This window comes from Epargyreus clarus, unplaced genomic scaffold, assembly GCF_041222505.1.
Source record: "Epargyreus clarus isolate Ecla_fem2 unplaced genomic scaffold, WU_Ecla_fem_2.2 ptg000018l, whole genome shotgun sequence".
In the NCBI taxonomy this organism is placed as follows: domain Eukaryota; kingdom Metazoa; phylum Arthropoda; class Insecta; order Lepidoptera; family Hesperiidae; genus Epargyreus; species Epargyreus clarus.
This window is the reverse complement of record NW_027332226.1, coordinates 14496769-14515173: the sequence shown is the minus strand read 5'-3', so window position 1 is coordinate 14515173 and position 18405 is coordinate 14496769. Positions and strand designations below refer to the sequence as shown.

Sequence of the window (18405 nt, the reverse complement as noted above, 5' to 3'; positions counted from 1 at the left end):
ATATGGTGATCGCTATTTCTTTATACAGTACGACTACGACACGATTTTTGCCGGGTGGTAAAAGAAAATAGTCTGTAAGTATGAAAAAAATGTTTAAGATTTTATAACTAAGCACAGTTATTAATAACAACAGTATTGCTTACGCTAGACTAGATCTAAAAATAATAAATATATTTTTTAGATATGTAAAACTCGTTCAAGTATTTAATCATTAAACATAATTATTTATCAATATTTATCTTATCAATTAATTAATTATCAATGTTTATCTGTTGACATGAAATGACATGACATGAAATTGTTACAAAAAATTACATTTAACAATTTTTATGCGCCTTTTATTATAACATGTTTTACTAAAAATCTCAAACTAAAGGCCTCAAACTTGAACCCAGAAACCAGACGTACCTTTAGTATGAACCAGTCTTAATCTATAGAGTATAGAGTATACACAAAGATGTACACTGAATATGGCCAGGATTAAATCATAAAGCTTTTCTATGAAGCTACGAGGATTCTACACGACTGAATTACTATACGCTACGAAATTCTACGAGCGAGCTACGGGCTACGAGTGGCTACGTGAAACGAACGATTGTATAATGGGCATATAGAGCATCGCATTTAGATTGTGAGCAGTGACCATGCGTGGGTCTGTAATCCTCTTGTTCTGTAGGAGTCCGTGCTGACTCGCCGATCAGATCTAGAGATATGCGTACGTTGCTAAAGCTGCATCGATGGAACAGTAGGGTCAAATGTGTGCTACGGTTATTCTAATAGCTACATACAGCTATGCAGTATTTAATACGTTTATATAATATATCCTAACACCAATAATTAAACTTAACTCATTTCCATTTGGTATGGTTTCACGTAATAACAATATTTTTTTTATTATTTCTTAATTTATATATAATTGCATAGGTTGATTATATTTATGGTTGTAAGTAAGTTCTTCACCAGTCAAAGAATAGTAAACGGCGAGGGCTTAATAGAGGCATAGTTAAGAAGCCATACTTTTGGGATTCTCAATTTATATACATCTAAAATATGTATTTATAACAGAAAATTCGATATTTATAAGTCCTTTGGTTACTAATAAGTTACTGTGAGAATAGCAATAAAAAGAAAATATAAGTCTCCCCACCCCGCGGTAGGCTACACCTGCCCAGCCTCTTGGCCTGCATCCAACGCCCGCCCTCACCCCGCTGCTTAGTAACATAATAAGGCTGTTTACTTATTCATTTCGAAGCTATTTTTTAGTAAATTGCTTTGAAATTGATCGAGTAGTACATGTGATGGTGACGGACGATAACAATGCTCGCTTTGAAAAATATAGGTTTGATTCTCGGCCAGGCATACGCTAAATAATAAATTCAGATAAGTATCGGATTCGATTTCCAGTAACGCAGAGATATATTACTTAATTGCATAGGCACGTCACTAGCCACCGTCATTTCGTTCTTTTATGAGTATGGAAAACATAATTAAACAAAAGCTTGCGATGATTTTTTTATTTATTTGACACAAGTAGTAGATCATATAAACTGATGTTGTATGGTTGTTATTACTCATATAAAGCACAGAAAACAGAACAGCAAAATTATCTGGAAATTATCACGCACGTCAGATGAAACGAGATGTTAAAATAACACATAGCAAAAAGGTGGCATGTTATGCAATTGTATGGAATGATCTTAACATAAAAATATAAATTAAGCTTTATGTACGTAAAATATAAGGCAAATAATTTTCTCAAAAATTAGTTTTATATAAGAAGATAGTCACTACATCAGCACTAACAATTCTATTTCCCCTTGAGTAACTTACGAGTGTTTGTGCTCTTACTAAGGCATTCAAAACCGTCTCGGTAACAGCATGCATCACGTGACCATATTCCGTGCTTAGAATTATACAAGCACGACAATATTGTCGTATTGTGTTGAGAAACACTAAGTTTACATAATCAGACGTAACATACTTATGTGAGTTTATATTATAGGAACTATAAATAATCAAATAACTGCTCAAATTTTTTATGCTGAATAATAGATAAAATTAATATATCACGTGACTACATTCCATATCTAAATTCATGTATTTCTATATCCACAAGATAGTCGTAGAGAATATCATCACTAATAATTATATTTCCCCTTGGGTAACTTACGAATGCTTGCGCTCTTACTAAGGCATTCAAAACCGTGTCGGTAACAGCATGCATCACGAGACCATATTGCGTGCTTAGAATCATATAAGCACCGAAAATATTGTCGTATTGTGTTGAGATGCTCTAAGGTTAAGCTTACATAATCAGAATTTACAAGCACATGACACTTTATATTATTAGATCTTTAAAAATCAAATGACTGCTTAATTTTTCCTGAATACGAAAATAGTTGATAAAAAATAATAACAGCATGCATCACGTGACCCTATTCCGTACTTAGAATCGAGTATTTATTAGCACCGACAATATTGTCGTACTGTGTTGAGATAATGTAAGTTAATATGATTTTGTACTAACAAACTAATAGGTACTAATCAATCACAATACTCAAAATTATTACCATGAATTTGGAAATACTGAATAAAAAAACAAAAGCCATTTCCAAATAAAAATGATTTGCTAGTATTAGCTTAATGTCTTTTCTAAGTAACCCATTTTAGTCAAATTGTAATCAATATGAACAAAGTTGTGTTATTATGTAAATTTCCGCAAATTGTCCCAATTTATTTACTTTTTAAATGACATTTCACGTCTTAAAACACAATCTCTTTCTAAGAAATACATGGTAAATTTTGTATTCGCGTGCTTTAAAAATAATATTTTTATCAATCATAATTTTTCCATATGATTTTTTATATCGTAAGTAAGTATCGTGTTTTCTACATTTTAACTTCATCCTAAGAATTCCTGTATCATAATTACCCTAGAAATACAAAAAGTACATAAACATTCAGACCCAGAACAGAAATTTAAATTGAACACACCGAGGTTCGAATACTTCGAACCCCGAACCTTGTTTAAAACAGACCACTACCCCACGCCAGCCATAGTATTAAACTTTATAGCGGTTATTATGTTTAAGAAAATCTCTAAAGTAGTTCTTGAGAAATCCAACCAATTTCACATATCACTTCACCACACGGTATTGTAATTCAAAACACGTCAGCTGGTCGCAGGTGAGTCGAGACGTGTGTTCTGGCACTAGAGTTAGCATGCCTAAGTAGGCATTAGGAGTTATGACCTGGGTAAGATCTGCCCCGGTTTTCGTTTCTTCAAATGTTTGCATTTGTTGTAGGTATACGAGTATAGGTAATGTAATATATAACGGGTGTTGAATGTTAGATTATAATTTATACATAAATATTATATTATGTATGTAACTTACGAATTCACTACATAAAATTGATGTAACAAAATTTTACGTAACCTTTTTTTTAATGAAAATATTCACTTTAATTCGAATTTGTTTGTAAAAACTTTATCAAATACAAAATATTATGACCAAATTTTAGGTACAAATGTTTTATGACAAACATTGTCTGTAACAGGCGAGAATCGAACGCGAAACCCACGGAGTAACAAACACATACCAATTACAAAATACGTAAGGTGTCATGCTTAAATATAGCCAAAATAAAAACTACAAAAACATTACTCTGTTACTATAAAATACTGACTGTTACTACAAAATACACTAATTAATAATTTAAATGAGTATCATTAATAACACAATATAAGAAACGTGAAACACTTATCGCTTATCGCGTTTAATTAAACCTTAGTTTAAAAGCGTAACGATCAGTTAAGAGTTACTCGTACTTAACAGCTGTTGTAGGGTTGACCTTGACATGCATTACATGCAAGGGACTATTCGTCCTCAACCTATAACTTTTTTCTGAAAGGTAGTAAAAGATCATGCAGTCCATTCGATGGTAAGTGGCAGCCACTCTGGATAATTGTGCAATTCCATATATATAAAACAAGAGTTCCATCTGAAGCCGGTCACAGATGCGTTTTAACTGCTGAGGACTGAGATGGTCCCGTCATAATTATAATATCATACAGTCGCCATCCACACCTTCCATTAAAATGTTAAAAAAAATCATACCCATACATCTTTAACATTGTTTTTACTTTTACTTTTAAGCCTATAAACAATATTAACTTTCGATACCCATACGACTTTATATCATAGGTGCTTTTATAACATTACATTGCTACTGTTGAAGAGTACCTTAGAACACCTTGGGAATACCCTTCATTTATCAGACCTGAACATCTTAAAATAATACATTTCTGATACGAGTATTAGAAGAACAACAACGTTGAATTTATAAATAGACATTTATAAATACACCTTTTACACAACTGTCTGTTTGGGCTTACAAACATAGTAACACCTACATAACTGCTACTAAGCGACAGAAAAACTGTGATTGAAAACACCCATCTATGCATCAAGATTGAATTGTAAAAACTTGGAAACTAGTTCCGCACTTTCAGGTAGACGCTAAAACTATCTTGTTAAGTGCGCCGTATAAATTTACGCTCAGAACATGTTCTAACTATCATTTCGCAGTTAATAGCCACATTTGTGACAATACCACCTTTCAGCGGTTTAGTTATTGGCTCACGGCCAGTTCCTATTTTGCAGCACATAATGTTGTGGCATGTTGTATTTTTACGACCATCTCGCGTATTATTTTCTAAAACGCAACCAGAATAAACGTTTATGTCCCCACATAAGTAATATAAGTCTAAACGAGATAAGAAACTAAAATAGTTCGCCCGAAAACATGTTTACAGTAAACAAAGGGATAGTAAATAAAAAAAACAATCACGCCGTTCGCAACGCAACGTGACAGCGTGAATAATGCGTTATCAGAGGCACGCGATCCGGCGCGTCACAACAACGCACCGTCGCGTAAAAACTACACAAGTGAGACTCGATGATTTATTTAAAGTAGTAGATCCCTTATCTGCCACCTTGCGTTATCTCATTGCGTGTTTTCTAAATAATTAATGCAATATAGGGCATCGATTGTGAGGTGACGGAGGGTGCGGGGCGGGCCCTGAGGCGCGGGGGTGCGCGCGGCGCACGCACGCGATTGGCTGTCAAGCCTGCGTGAGTGCGTACCCCCTCTCCCGCGTGCGTGTGTCTTCGCGCGCCGTTCAGTCGTCGTCCGACCGTCGTGAGGGACCCACGTATCGCTCGACGCCGCGAGACTCACGAGCGCGCCTACCTCCCGTCTTTAAGGCTCGATCTTACAGTTTCGTTTAAATTGGGACTAATTTATCTGTCCATATGGTTCATCTCGTAGATATATTACGTTCGGCGAAAGTTGAATACCCGCCACCTATTATTGTAAGTAGTTTATTTACTGTTTGAAGTGTTGTTATTATTTTTATGATGCACTTTTAAAGTTTTTTTTCTTATTTTTTTTTAACTTTTATTTTTATTTTTTCAGAAGTTGCGGTACTTTTTAGAGTTTTGTTATTGTATCAAGTTTCGAAAACAAGTGACGGAATGAGGTGACCCGTAATTGTCACATGATCGTCGTTATTTCGCGTGACGCGCCTTGTTTACGTTACTGAAGCTTTTGTAACTTTTATTTACTGTCTTCTATTAATTATTCGCAAAGTTTATATTAATTTTAATATTGTTTTAACGTGCTCAAATGAAATTTTAAATTATATTTTAATGAATATCTGCATAAACAATAAAGTTTATTTATTTTTAAAGTCTCCAAATTTTAACTTTTTGCTGCATAATTTTATATCTCTACGTTTATATAAAGCCAATAAATTTTTATTTCCTTTTTATTTGTTTTATTTCAAATATTCTTTACATTATATGCCTTTCAAATATAGTAACAATGTGAATTTATAGTGCGTTTGGTTAATATATTTTAACAATATTAGTCCTAATCAAATTTACAATTCCCCAAGTAAGTACTAAGTAGTAAATAATGATTATCGAGTAAACGGATCATTAAAAAATCAACCTTAAGAATTAACAAAAGAACAGTGAACAATTTATTTATTAATAAATTAAATCATTCAAATGCCGATTCTCCAACCAGACTAATTAGTATCAGCAAAAAGGCAACAAAATTTCATTCTAGTTCTCTCGTCTAAACTAGAATTATTCAAAAACCTCTTCTTCAAAAGTCCAATCGGTATCATCAGAAGCAACAAAAATTCCAACTGTCCATTCTATCCCTAACAACAAAAGTTACCCTAATTCCGACCCCACATGACGTCACCGCGATGACATACCTGAACAAGTAATGACAGGCCACCGTCCCACTTTGTCCCGTCCCGTAAAACATACAATTATTGGAGCAATTTGTGGACATTCTAAACGTTTCAAATGGAATGGCGTCATTAATGAAAAACGACAGACCTTGCCTACCGATTTTACTTTTGAAAGTTAGAGTGATATATGCCTTATTAGTGTAGAATTATGAATGAGGATATGGTAGTTAAAAAATTGACGTCGGTAATAATACCCCAAAAACTAAACTGGGACAGTGTGGTAAATTATACTCTGGGGCTTTCGCACTAGTGAGGAAAAAACAGTTTCAGAGTTGCTACCACCATACTGGAAAAGTGTCGTAGATTACGTTCGAAACTTTTCTATTACTAGGAAATAAAAAATCCAGACTTGAAACTTGTTGTAATTCAAAAGTGTCTAATATTTAAAGTAATTGCCTTACTGAATATTTATATAGTACCTAATTGAATATGAATTCAAATATAAATGAACTTGTTCTTGAAAATGTAGACTACTACTAGAAAAACTATAAAAAGTAAAAATAATTTGGTAAGTAGTGCTTATAATTTATGCAATTTTCTAAGTTGTGCAGTTTAATGTGAAGCTAGTTCTAAACTAAATGTTAATAAGATTTTGATTAATGAGACGTTGATCGATTGGTATAACACTGCAGCTTTGTTCAAAAGCTATTGTTTACTTTACAATGGCTTATAAAGTGTGGATTTAATCTTAGTGGTATAAACCTAAATGGCTTCTAACACCTACATCTTGCCCATCAATGGTAACACTTACTGAACTAATAGTCAAATAATTCAACAAAAATGTACGATTTTAATAAGATTAGTTTTGTAAAAATGTATCCATTTCTAAGAACACATTTTAACTAATAGAACTATGTAATTTACTTAATTTCATCGACCATTTTGGAGAATACAATATTTTTATCTGTTAAATTGCTTAGAAAACATTTTTATGCCTTGATAGGACGGACATGTGAATCATAGAAATGAAATAACAATTTATGATATTTCTTTTTTAATTAACTGCGCAGATTTTCTATGTTTCGTGTGTATTGTAAGTACTGATATAAAATCAATTGGTGCTGTAATATGTGAAGTGGAATTCCCAATAAAGTCCAATTAATTTATCCAGTAATTTTGTGGTAATTTTAACCAATTTAACAGTGATATTAATTGTACATTACTCTCGAGGGTTGCTTTGTGATGCGCTTGATTTTATTATTGAAACGTATAATTTATATTAATCCCCTTTCAATAAGGTATTCGTTTTATTGTCAACGCATAATATCGAAAACTAAAGCTTGTAGGAGTGACATATCATCGTTATGATCATCACCAACCCATTGCTACCCGCTTCTGGGCACGGATCTCCTCTCAGAATGAGAACGATTAGGTCATAGTCCACCGTGCTAGCTCAGTGCGTATTTTAGACTTCACATACGACTACCTACTATACATTTTTTAAGATTCCTCAGGCATGCAGGTATAAGGTTTTCTTCACCATTAAAGCAAGTGATAATTAATTTATAATAACAGATAGAAGTAACACAGTGTTAACTATAGCAGTATATACAAATGCTTTTGACATCAATATTTTACTAGTTCTGTAATAACTTCGTACTATACACCATATTGTTATCACAGTCATGTGAACCATCCTTGAGTTACTTTATTATTGTAATAATCATGTAATTAGCTCGAATAGCATATCACATCATTTAGGATGATTCTCAGCTTTCAATAAGACGGGTTCAAATTCAAATCACTTGCGGGTTTAAATTGTGCAATAAAACGTAAGTGAATAAAGTTAATATAGACATTTTTTTGATCATTTTAGTTTCATGTTAAACTTTTATTTTATAGTTATCTTTCTTGATAATAATTATGTTATTAAGTTTCTACCGTTCTACTCATCTTTATACTTTCCCATGAACTTCTTCCATTTGAGGTTTATACTTATTTATTTCAGTCTTCTCCACACGGCTAAACCATTTTCGGAAGCAAACTGCTTTCCTTATCAGAATTTACTTATTTATTATCATAATTTATATTCACGAAACCTATGGAATACACAATATTTCAATTTTAATTAAAATCTTTTGTTGAGTATCATTCACCATTTCACAATCGAATCACAATCAAGTTGCAGCCAAAAATATGCAATAAGCTTTTCAATTAACAAAGATATGCGTATTCACTTTAATATGATTAATTATTACAAAAGCCTTTAAAACGTACATTGTATGTGATCCTTTTATAAATATATTCGTGATTCTCGTGTATCATTGTTGAAAATCAACATTTAATGAGATTTTTATTAAAATTACTTTCGTTTAAAAGAGGGCCGGGCCACCAGCAAATATATTGTTGTTTTATTTTAAAAACATATGCTTTAAGGAAAAGTAACATCAAAAATTAGTAGGTATACTTAGTACTTCGCATCACTCCAGACAGTCCTATTCTCTTAGAATTCTATAGTTTCCAATTCTTTAGGTTAGTGGTTCACCTGGCCAAGGAACGATCTATAATCTTTTTGACTACACGTGGCCACAGGGAACCTTAATTCAACGCTTACATACGGGCAAGATTGCTCACGTACGCATTGTTAAGGGTTGGGTTGAGATGTCTTATGTACCTTACCCTTAAAAGCAAAAGATAGCTGAGAAATAAAGATGCTACCACGCTGCTAGGAAACCATAAACTTCTACCATTAATATCGTATAGTAAGTGTACTCTATCAGACATAGAATCCGAAACGTTTAGTAGTTAGTGACTTATTTAAGCCTTATTGTCGAAAGGTCGTATGTACTAATCTCTCGATGCATTAGTGTTTTATTAAGTTGCAAGAAATTCATTTATTAACTTCAACTAGGAGGACGTGAACTTTTTATATTCAACATTGTTTTAGTGAAAAATGTACGTAGCGTTAGTTTTTCATACTACCAATGTTTTAGTGATATTAGTTAAGGTACTTCGAACTTCCGTAATGAGAGAAGAAACGAAGCCTAGCATTACTTTAAATTGTCCGAAACAAAGAAATTTCGGTAGACTTCCAAACTTTTGCCCTCAGAAGACACATTGAAAGAACTGCGCACATCTCTAAGGCTATTAACCTAATGTTCCTCGTTCCATAGTCTGTGTAGGGCATCATAATGCGTTATGGATTTCAAAACTGTCGGGTCAGTCGTAAGCACGACATAAAAAGTTTTATCATGCCCTAACCAGCACCAGTTGGCAGAAACTTGTAAAAGAATATCCCTTCTACGCCCCATTACTCCGTTGGCGAGTTCATTTTTTATAAGTTTGGGGGTACGAATTACTGAGTGTTGATGATAGGGACGAACTTCTAGGGTATGCTTCAGCAACTTGTGGGGAACGAAGTGTTTTGTTTTTGATGTTTACGAATACCATCCAACAAAATCCGGCTCGAAGGACTAGAAGTTATTAGGTAATAATACTAAATTAATGTATTTAGTATACTTTGGTTGTCCTTTTGTCCTCTTAACCTCAGTGCGAATTATTCACAATAAATATTTTTGAATGAAATTCATGAATATGTTAATCTGCATAAAGGTTATAATTATGAATATTTAATACAGTGTCATATTGCGAAATAACTTAAAATTCGCTTCTAAGATAAGTTACATATTTTTTCATGTAAACACAGTTCGCATTGGAACTAATTCGATACAGTCTACTAGTTCAAACTAGACGTTATTGTTTTTCGCCAAACCTCGAGCTCCGGGCGCTTTGCCCTCTAGTCGTCAGTTATTTTATCAAATTACCTACTTAATAAATTCTGTTTTGGTTCAGGATTGGCCGCGGATTGGTAATTTATGATCGGTTTTACTTTCCAACAAAAGCTAATAATTTGTTTCTGAAATTCCTCGCCTGGAACCGCATTGGCTTTTGAACTTTATTAATTTAATATTATGTGCTAATTTTGCGTGTTTGAGTTTCGGACACGGTTCAGTTATTACGTTATGTGTGCTTAGATTGGCCAATTTGTGAATGTTTCATAATGAGATTGAGGAGAGAATGTTATTTGTCTTAATTATTTTGTTACTTTATTTAGTAAAATTTCCTAATATAGTTTTAGGTAAACTATATTAGGAATGTAGGGCTTAATATAGTTTAAATCCATTACAATTGCCTATTTATCAATATATAATCGGTTTTATAATGTCTGAGCTATTATCTTGAGAATAAAAACAGAATAATTTACGAGATTTATGAACAATTTTAATATACAAAGCATTAATATTATTGTTTAAGAAGCTTTAAAAAGTCCAAATACATTCCATGTACGAATTTGTATTTATAACTTTGCCAACCGAAACTGTCTTTGTCTTTGTCTTGGGAATAAATTTGTTTTAAGTGTAAATATTACGAAAGCCCCAAAATATTAAAAGCATGGCTATATTTAAGGAAACTAAAAAATAATCCAACTTTCTTTGATACACATGACATGTTCAAACAACATGTGACCGCTCAGTTCACAACATGGCAACATGACAACATGGCACTTGACATGTTGTTTGACAACATTTCACCTCGGCAATTTATTTCTGAAACTGAAAATAAAAGCTTAATATTTAGTGCAATTCTATGAACAAACATGAATATTGTTCCTTAAGTTCAAATAAACTCGAAGGATATTTGTAATTTTGAGTCTTTGGAAAACAGAAATAATAAATGAAAAATAATTCAACCTCTCCATAACTGTACCCTTAGTACGTGTACGTTTTACAAATATGACTGTTTTTGTAAATATTTACGTATTTCCCATACATTTCCAATCAGTATTGATACAGTCTGCTAGGGGCGCTAATTGGAAATGTATGGGCAAATACGTAAACAATTACTAAAACAGTAATTTTTGTAAAAACGTAAGAGCACATACTAAGGGTACTGATCCCTTTGACATGTTCAAACAACAACACGTGACCGCTCAGTTAACAACATGCTAACGTGACAGCATGGCACTTGACATGTTGTTCCACGACATTTCACCCCAACAATTTATTTCTCAAACTAAAATCCGTAATACTGTCAAACACTGTTTATTCGGCGCTCGATCAAGTAAAGTGACATCATTCATATTAATATGTGTTGAAATATAAGGTGACGTGAATAGTAGTTTTACTTTGTTTTGATTTTGTACTTTTTTATAATACTCAGTGATGCGTTTAAATAGTAAATGACTATAATTGATATAAGTGCTACTATTTCGTTTTATTATTCGTTTGTAAGTACGTAAATTGCATTAAAGTTACACGCAAATTTGATGCTTTCAATTGAAAAAATTAAATATGAAAAATAATTGTGACAGTGGTGCCGCGGTACTCAAACTACTAATGTTTCATTTAAGATAATTTCCACAGTATTCATTTTTTCGGATAAATACCCTGTTAAGAGGTATATAGGAGAAGATGCACCCTTAATGCCTGATTTGAACTCGTCCAATTCGCTTGAGCTACATTGAGGTTCTTATTAGATTTCAATTTCCTTTTTCATTTGATTCACAATGTAATTTCATATCCTATACCATATCAACATATGCAGTACAACACATACTCACAACTATACGTGTGTATGTAATATTATAATTAAGCCCACATAATTGCGATTACTCGAATAATAACAGACGAAACAATAGGTCTCGAATTCATGGACTTAAGCAGAACTGTAATTACAGAGGCTGTTCTAACATGTCTATTTAGAGTTACGCCCGCCCCGCATATTAAGTGAAATAACTTATACACAACTATCCTTATGTTACGTATATTTGATGTAACATTTGGTATTGTAAGTGAATATAATTTCAGTGTATGGAGTTTATGATTTCTGTTTGGTGCCAACGTTTTGGACCAATGTTGGGCGTACTGTTCCGCAAGTGGAAGACTTTTATACTTAATACGAAGCTTACTCATTCTGTTTTGTTTTTACACTATGGATGTAAAATTTTTAGAAGTTCCATTGAATTAAGAACGCTTTTTCTATCGCGTGTGTTTATGCCCTTACGCGCGCCTGTCACAAGAGTGTCACTAGGGCATCCGGTCTAAAATTGGCGTGTGTGCCCGCTCGCGCGTTTGTATTAGTTTGAGCATTCGCGCGCGCGTGTGACATAATTTAACACAGGCGACGTGCGGCGGATGCACGGCTTGCACGTAGCGGGCGCCCGATCATATACTGTACCCTTACCATGAGTTTTTACGTTTTCACAAATATGACTGTTTCGATATTTGTTTACGTATTTGCCCATACAATTTCCAATCAGCGCCCCTAGCGGATTATATCAGAACTTGGAAATTGTATGGGCCAATACGTAAACAAATACCAAAACAGTCATATTTGTCAAAACATAAAAACTCATGGTAAGGGTACTGTTTCTTAAAATCAGTTGAACGCCGCCAATACATACCACGTGATACGTGGGCAGCTCGCTTCTCTGTACTTGAAACTGTAGCAAGTTAATTCAAGTTGTGCATTTAAGACACGTGTGCGGACATAAAAACGCGCGTCAGGAAAAGCGCACTTACACAACTCGGGTAGAATTAATGAAAAGATAAGGTTCAGGAACCATTATCGTATTATTAATATGTAACATGTCATTATTTCTTTCATGTCAGTGACAGTTTAATGTATTCATACAATAAAGATCATTATCTTTCCAAATCGATTAGTTTTATCGTCACTAAGCGATGGCCTGCTGCAACGGTTTTTATAGTTTTTGTGTATTTTTTATATTGTAGAACTACCAAACGATAAGTGGTTACCACCGCCCATGGACAGCCATTACCGACTTCAGAAAGGATGTATTTCTACCTGAAACCAGAAGACTGCTTTATAGTTTTATGTTTCATTGTTATAAACGAGTGTTTGGTCGTTATGGGCGGCCTGGATCGTACTCCACCATTATCATCATCATCATCATCATCGACCAATTACATTCCTCCTGCTAGGTACAGGTCTCCTCTCAGTGAGACGAGTTTAAATATAGTCCACCCTATGTTTACAGCACACTCGGACACATAAATTTCATTCATAAGGAATTAATTTTCAATACGCTCATAATTTAAAAAATCAAAGGTCAAACTGAACCTGTACCGCAAGAGGCCGTAATAAAACGACTTAACTATCCCACGATTGCAAAAGCAGTGATAGCCTAGTGGTTAAGAAACTCGGCCTTTCGATCGAGGGGTCGGAGGTTCAAATCCCAGGCACGCACCTCTGATTTTTCAAAGTTATGTGCGTATTAGAAATTAATCACCACTTGTTAAACGGTGCTGGAAAACATCGTGAAAAAACCTGCATACCTGAGAGATTTATAAAAAAAAATCTCAAAGGTATGTGAAGTCTACCAATACGCACTTGGCCAGCTCGGTGGACTATGGCCTAATCCTTCTCATTATGAGAGGAGACCCGTGCCCAGCAGTGGAACAGTAATGGGTTGTTGATGATGATCCCACGATTACTGCTCTTGAAAATACCTAACAAAATAAGCAAAAGCAGATTACTTTTCAATTGTGAGCACATAAAGATATAGATATAATTATTTAATACGATACGAAAGGTAAATGTATTCAGTTGGCGTAGCGGTAATCCCGAAAGGGAAGAAGGGGAATTAATTCCCTCTCAACCTTTTCGCGTAAAAAACAAATATATCGCGAAGAAATATTACTTTATAGATATCTCCTTCGTATCTGTAATTCGGACGCTTGTTTAGATTCTTTGTTTATTCAGTGCGTTTACTTTCGTCGTGTTTGTGCCGCTTTTCTTTATATTGCGTAGTGCGTATTAAGGATTGTCTTAGTAGGTACTAATTAGGGGGTATCTTAGTACTTTTGAATGCGGTTAAACCCTTTGTGGTTCGACTCCAGATTTTTCTATCAAATAACAGCAGTGTTAAGCGCTGCTGTGATCATGTTTGAAGGGGTGTGGTACTTAGGTTGACATACTTTTCCGAGGCGTTCCAGCTTAGTTCTCAGAGGCAGCGGCTCATCTGTGGCCGACCTCAGGTATGAATATAATCCTATACCGGGTTGATTGCAGTTGTCCATGGGCGGCAGTAGCCACTTACCATAGTGAAAACAAGGTTCTTTGTTTCAACTTATTTTTCAAATTAATAATTAGAAACCTTCTAAAATAGTATATGAAATAGATTCCCTTCACGTTAGTCCTTTCAAGTAGATTGGGAGTCTATTCTTCAATTTAATAACTCATTTATGACCTACTAACCTAAAACTAGAAGTTGCTCACTCAACCTTACCCTGTCACAGATAACTGACCTACATTCAGTCTCAAAGAATTTTAATAACTATTAATAAACTGGTGTAAATAACTTGTCTAATAACTACACATATAAATTAAAAAAATCTCTATATCTCAGCCATCCTAAGAGCTCTTCTTTTTATAAACTGTAAGTAGCAATCGAATCCGCCTGATGGTAAGTGACTACTGTCACCCATGGATCTGTCTAATTAACCACGCATAGAATTAAAAAAAAGTGATAGCATAGTGGTTAAGAAAGACGGTCTCTTGATCGTAGGGTTCGAGGTTCACATCCCAGGCACCTTTGATTTTTCAAAGTTATGCGTGTACTAGAATTATCAGTTGCTTAAATGGTGTCAGGAATGGGATGATTTTGAAGATTTTGTTCTCACTTGAGCTCGAATGTGTTCCTACCCCTGAAGACTAAGTGACAATGCCTCGGAAAGTATGTCTCTCTTACCAAACCCTTCAAACAAGAACAAAGCAGCGCTTAACAAGCCTTATTACGCAGAAATAAGTGTGGCGGTGGTGCTGCCGGAGTCGGACCACCTTCTATTTCCATATCGTAGTAAAAAAATAAATGCCTACACAGAGAAACAGGTGTTTTCATAAACAATAATACAATACCTAAAGTTGTAGCCACGCCCCCATGCTCTGTCTCTCTCCAACTGCACAGATGCAAGTTACTGCTTTTCTGTTTGTAGGTTAAGAGTACTTTGCCAAATAAAATTTTATACGTGGACTTTGTAACAGTGATATTGACTGGGTTTTACTGACTCTTATGGCATCGACGCTCCGTTAAAGCAGTAAGGATATTTTGATCTCGCTTTTATTGTGTTATAGGAAAGTGTATGTCGTAAGATAGACGTAAAGGAAGTGTCTGTAAATTTCATATACCTATATACAAAGATAATGATACCCATATCTTCAAGGTACTTCCTTAGCTTGGTAGAACGTTAGTTCCACCGGAATAATTATAATATTCCTCCGATTTCCCCTTATCAAAAAAGATTCACGTTATGTCCTAATTGAGGACTTTACAAAGTGTTCTTAATTTAATGGAAAATTATTTAAGGGAGCTGACACACCAGCGACTACCCACGTAGACCGTCGTGGCTTGTCGACAGCGACCTACAATCAACGACAATCGCCGATGTCAAGCAGTGACAGCCGACGATCGTAGCAGTCTCAGACACTATCACTGGTGTATTACCTCAATGTCGCTCATGTGTTACATGCCTAAGTGTAACATATTATGCGTAAATTCATCTGAACTAGAGCAACAAATACAAGTAACAAAAATGTACTGATACTAAAATTCATATTTCACACTCACTATGACGATTAAAACCGTGGAAACATTTAGTGCACGTCAAAATAGATATACCAAATTATATTCTGATAAAAGACACCTAATTTGGGAACAGTGTGAAATTTCCAATTAGCCACCATTGTGAGGTGTCGCGTCTAAACCGTTTGCACAATGTTGGTTGAATTATGCAAACTCGTCAACACTGTGTACCACAGAGTGGATGATAAACAGAAATCGCTCACGAAAATGTTAGTCTGGAAATTATGTCACATTTTTAATACATAAAGTGTTTTTAATAGTTTCGATAGCTCCTTCAAAAATATTTTATGACACTAAATATTTTATTATGAATGTAATATGATAATTATGATTAATTTTATATATAGTTTTAAATATAAATTCTTTATGTTACATTACCTAATGCAAGTTTTGTGCCACATAAGGTTTCAAATTCGATTCCCGATATGCATGTTTTAATACGTTTTCATGGCGCCTACGACCTAAGGAACAATAATATGGGGCTTGACGTCATTTTGTTTTATTTATAAGTAATTCTAATATTATTTTTATCTTTGTTTCAGATGAACCGAGCGATACAAGTGAAACCAGCAGACAGCGAGAATAGAGGAGGTAAATAATATATTTTACTTGAGTTTAATATGTAAATCTTTTTTTCTTATTTATATAAAAGTTTTACTTTAATTTTATTTATTTAAGTACATATAGTATTCATATCATGAGAACAATCTAGATTTAAAAAAACTATTTCATGATTTTTGCATTTCATAATGTTTTTATGTAGAACAGTTGACTTACTGCTAAAAGCCACAGTTAGGGTGGTTAATATTTCTTAAAATATCTCAATAATAGGACTGGAGTAAAAGCTTAGAAATTAGTTTTGCAATAAGAAGCATAATAAACTGTTATAGACAGTTGAAAGATTTTACTACTGTTTAATACTCCAAAACTCAATAGATTAAATTTCATTAAAATCATTTTATTTACAGTAAAAGAAAACTATTATAAGACAGGTTTTCTCATAGATTGTATTTATTATATCTGAGATTTATCAACCGATATGATTCTACATTTTCACATTTTGAGTTTGCAAACTTAATTAAACTCTTCATAACCTAAATGTGCTCCAAATACATTTAAGTAAGGTAAACATTTCACCAGACTGGGGTCAAAACTGTTTTCCCAAAAGTCACGTGACCGCATTAGGTCAAAGTAATAATGGGGCGTCCCCATAATGGGGCACGTTCATCCTCTCCAATTGAGAAGGACGAGTGCACGCACTTTACTCTCTAAGGACCTCGAGGAAATAAAAATGGTTGATCAACGTCGCTCTATAAATGATAAGTGTTCTTGTTTCTTGTATAAATATTTTAGAGTTGTTATTACGAACTTTTCGGTGTAAGCGTTATCGTTACACATTTAAGCTTTGAGAAAATAACATTTTATTGGTGACTAAAGAGCGAAGGTGCCACTGCCACACCTATATCTGCCTTATAATCATATTTTGACCTGATATGAAGGGAGCAGAGGCATTCCCACAAAGCTCTCAAAAGCAGCTGAACACTAAGCCAACTTCACTGGGGATTTCTGTTTTACTTGGAATTGGTTAAGGTTTTTTGTGGTAATGACTAATTATAGTAGCTTCTCTTACAAAAAAGATGTTTTGCGTACGTAAGTTTTGGTATTAAACTACTTATTTTCAGCTGAATTTAATTGTAATACAGCGTAATATTTTATTAGGTACGAAAGATAAATTGTTTTAAATAAACATATGAATTTCTAGCCATTGATTTTTATATTCACAGTACATTTATATGCTACAGGGTGTTTATATTTCTTGAACGTATTTCAATATTTTCAATCATAACAAAAACGAAGATAAATCACAAAAAAAATAATAAGCATTTTCGATCATCGCTCGTAAATTGATACTCGTATTTACATATTGAAATGTTTGCTTTAAAAACGATATACGATAACGAAATTGAAGTTTGAAATTCACTTTTATAAAACAGCAGATCATTTTAATAAAATATGCATGGATAGAGTTACGCTTGCCAACCTCGCAGTTTAGGGTTGAAAAAGCGAGTATTCACTTTGTGAATATCGAATAACGCCAAAATTAATGCAATGAAAATAAAAGTAAAAAATATTTTGGGTACACGATGCGAAATAAATGGTAAGGTTGGTATTTTAGAATAATAATTCGATTATGGAATAATTTAAAGTGACTGACGCACATACCAAGTCGTGTTTTGCTAGCGTGGCGGACTTTGGAATAAACTCTTATTGAATAGACACGTGGTCTATAAGTTTAAAATAGGAAAATATCTGAAAAAAACCTTAAGTGGGCAGTCTGCAATTATGATATGCATAAAATCTGTTGGACCGTACACTTAATTCTACCGTACTATAAAAGTGCTTACATATTGTGTAACAATCTCTAGATATTCAATTATAATTTGAAACATGTTATACGTATAAGATAATAGTC

General features: G+C 33.8%; 1 protein-coding gene across 1 annotated transcript in view; it reads left to right on the top strand.

The window, feature by feature from the left end:
- The window catches only part of bru3 (CUGBP Elav-like family member bruno 3), a 711140-nt gene that overhangs the window by 480085 nt on the left and 212650 nt on the right, over positions 1-18405 (top strand). The window contains exon 3 of the mRNA XM_073082429.1: positions 16475-16523. Coding sequence (XP_072938530.1) covers positions 16475-16523 — 49 coding nt within the window. The remainder of the gene's footprint in view (positions 1-16474; positions 16524-18405) is intronic.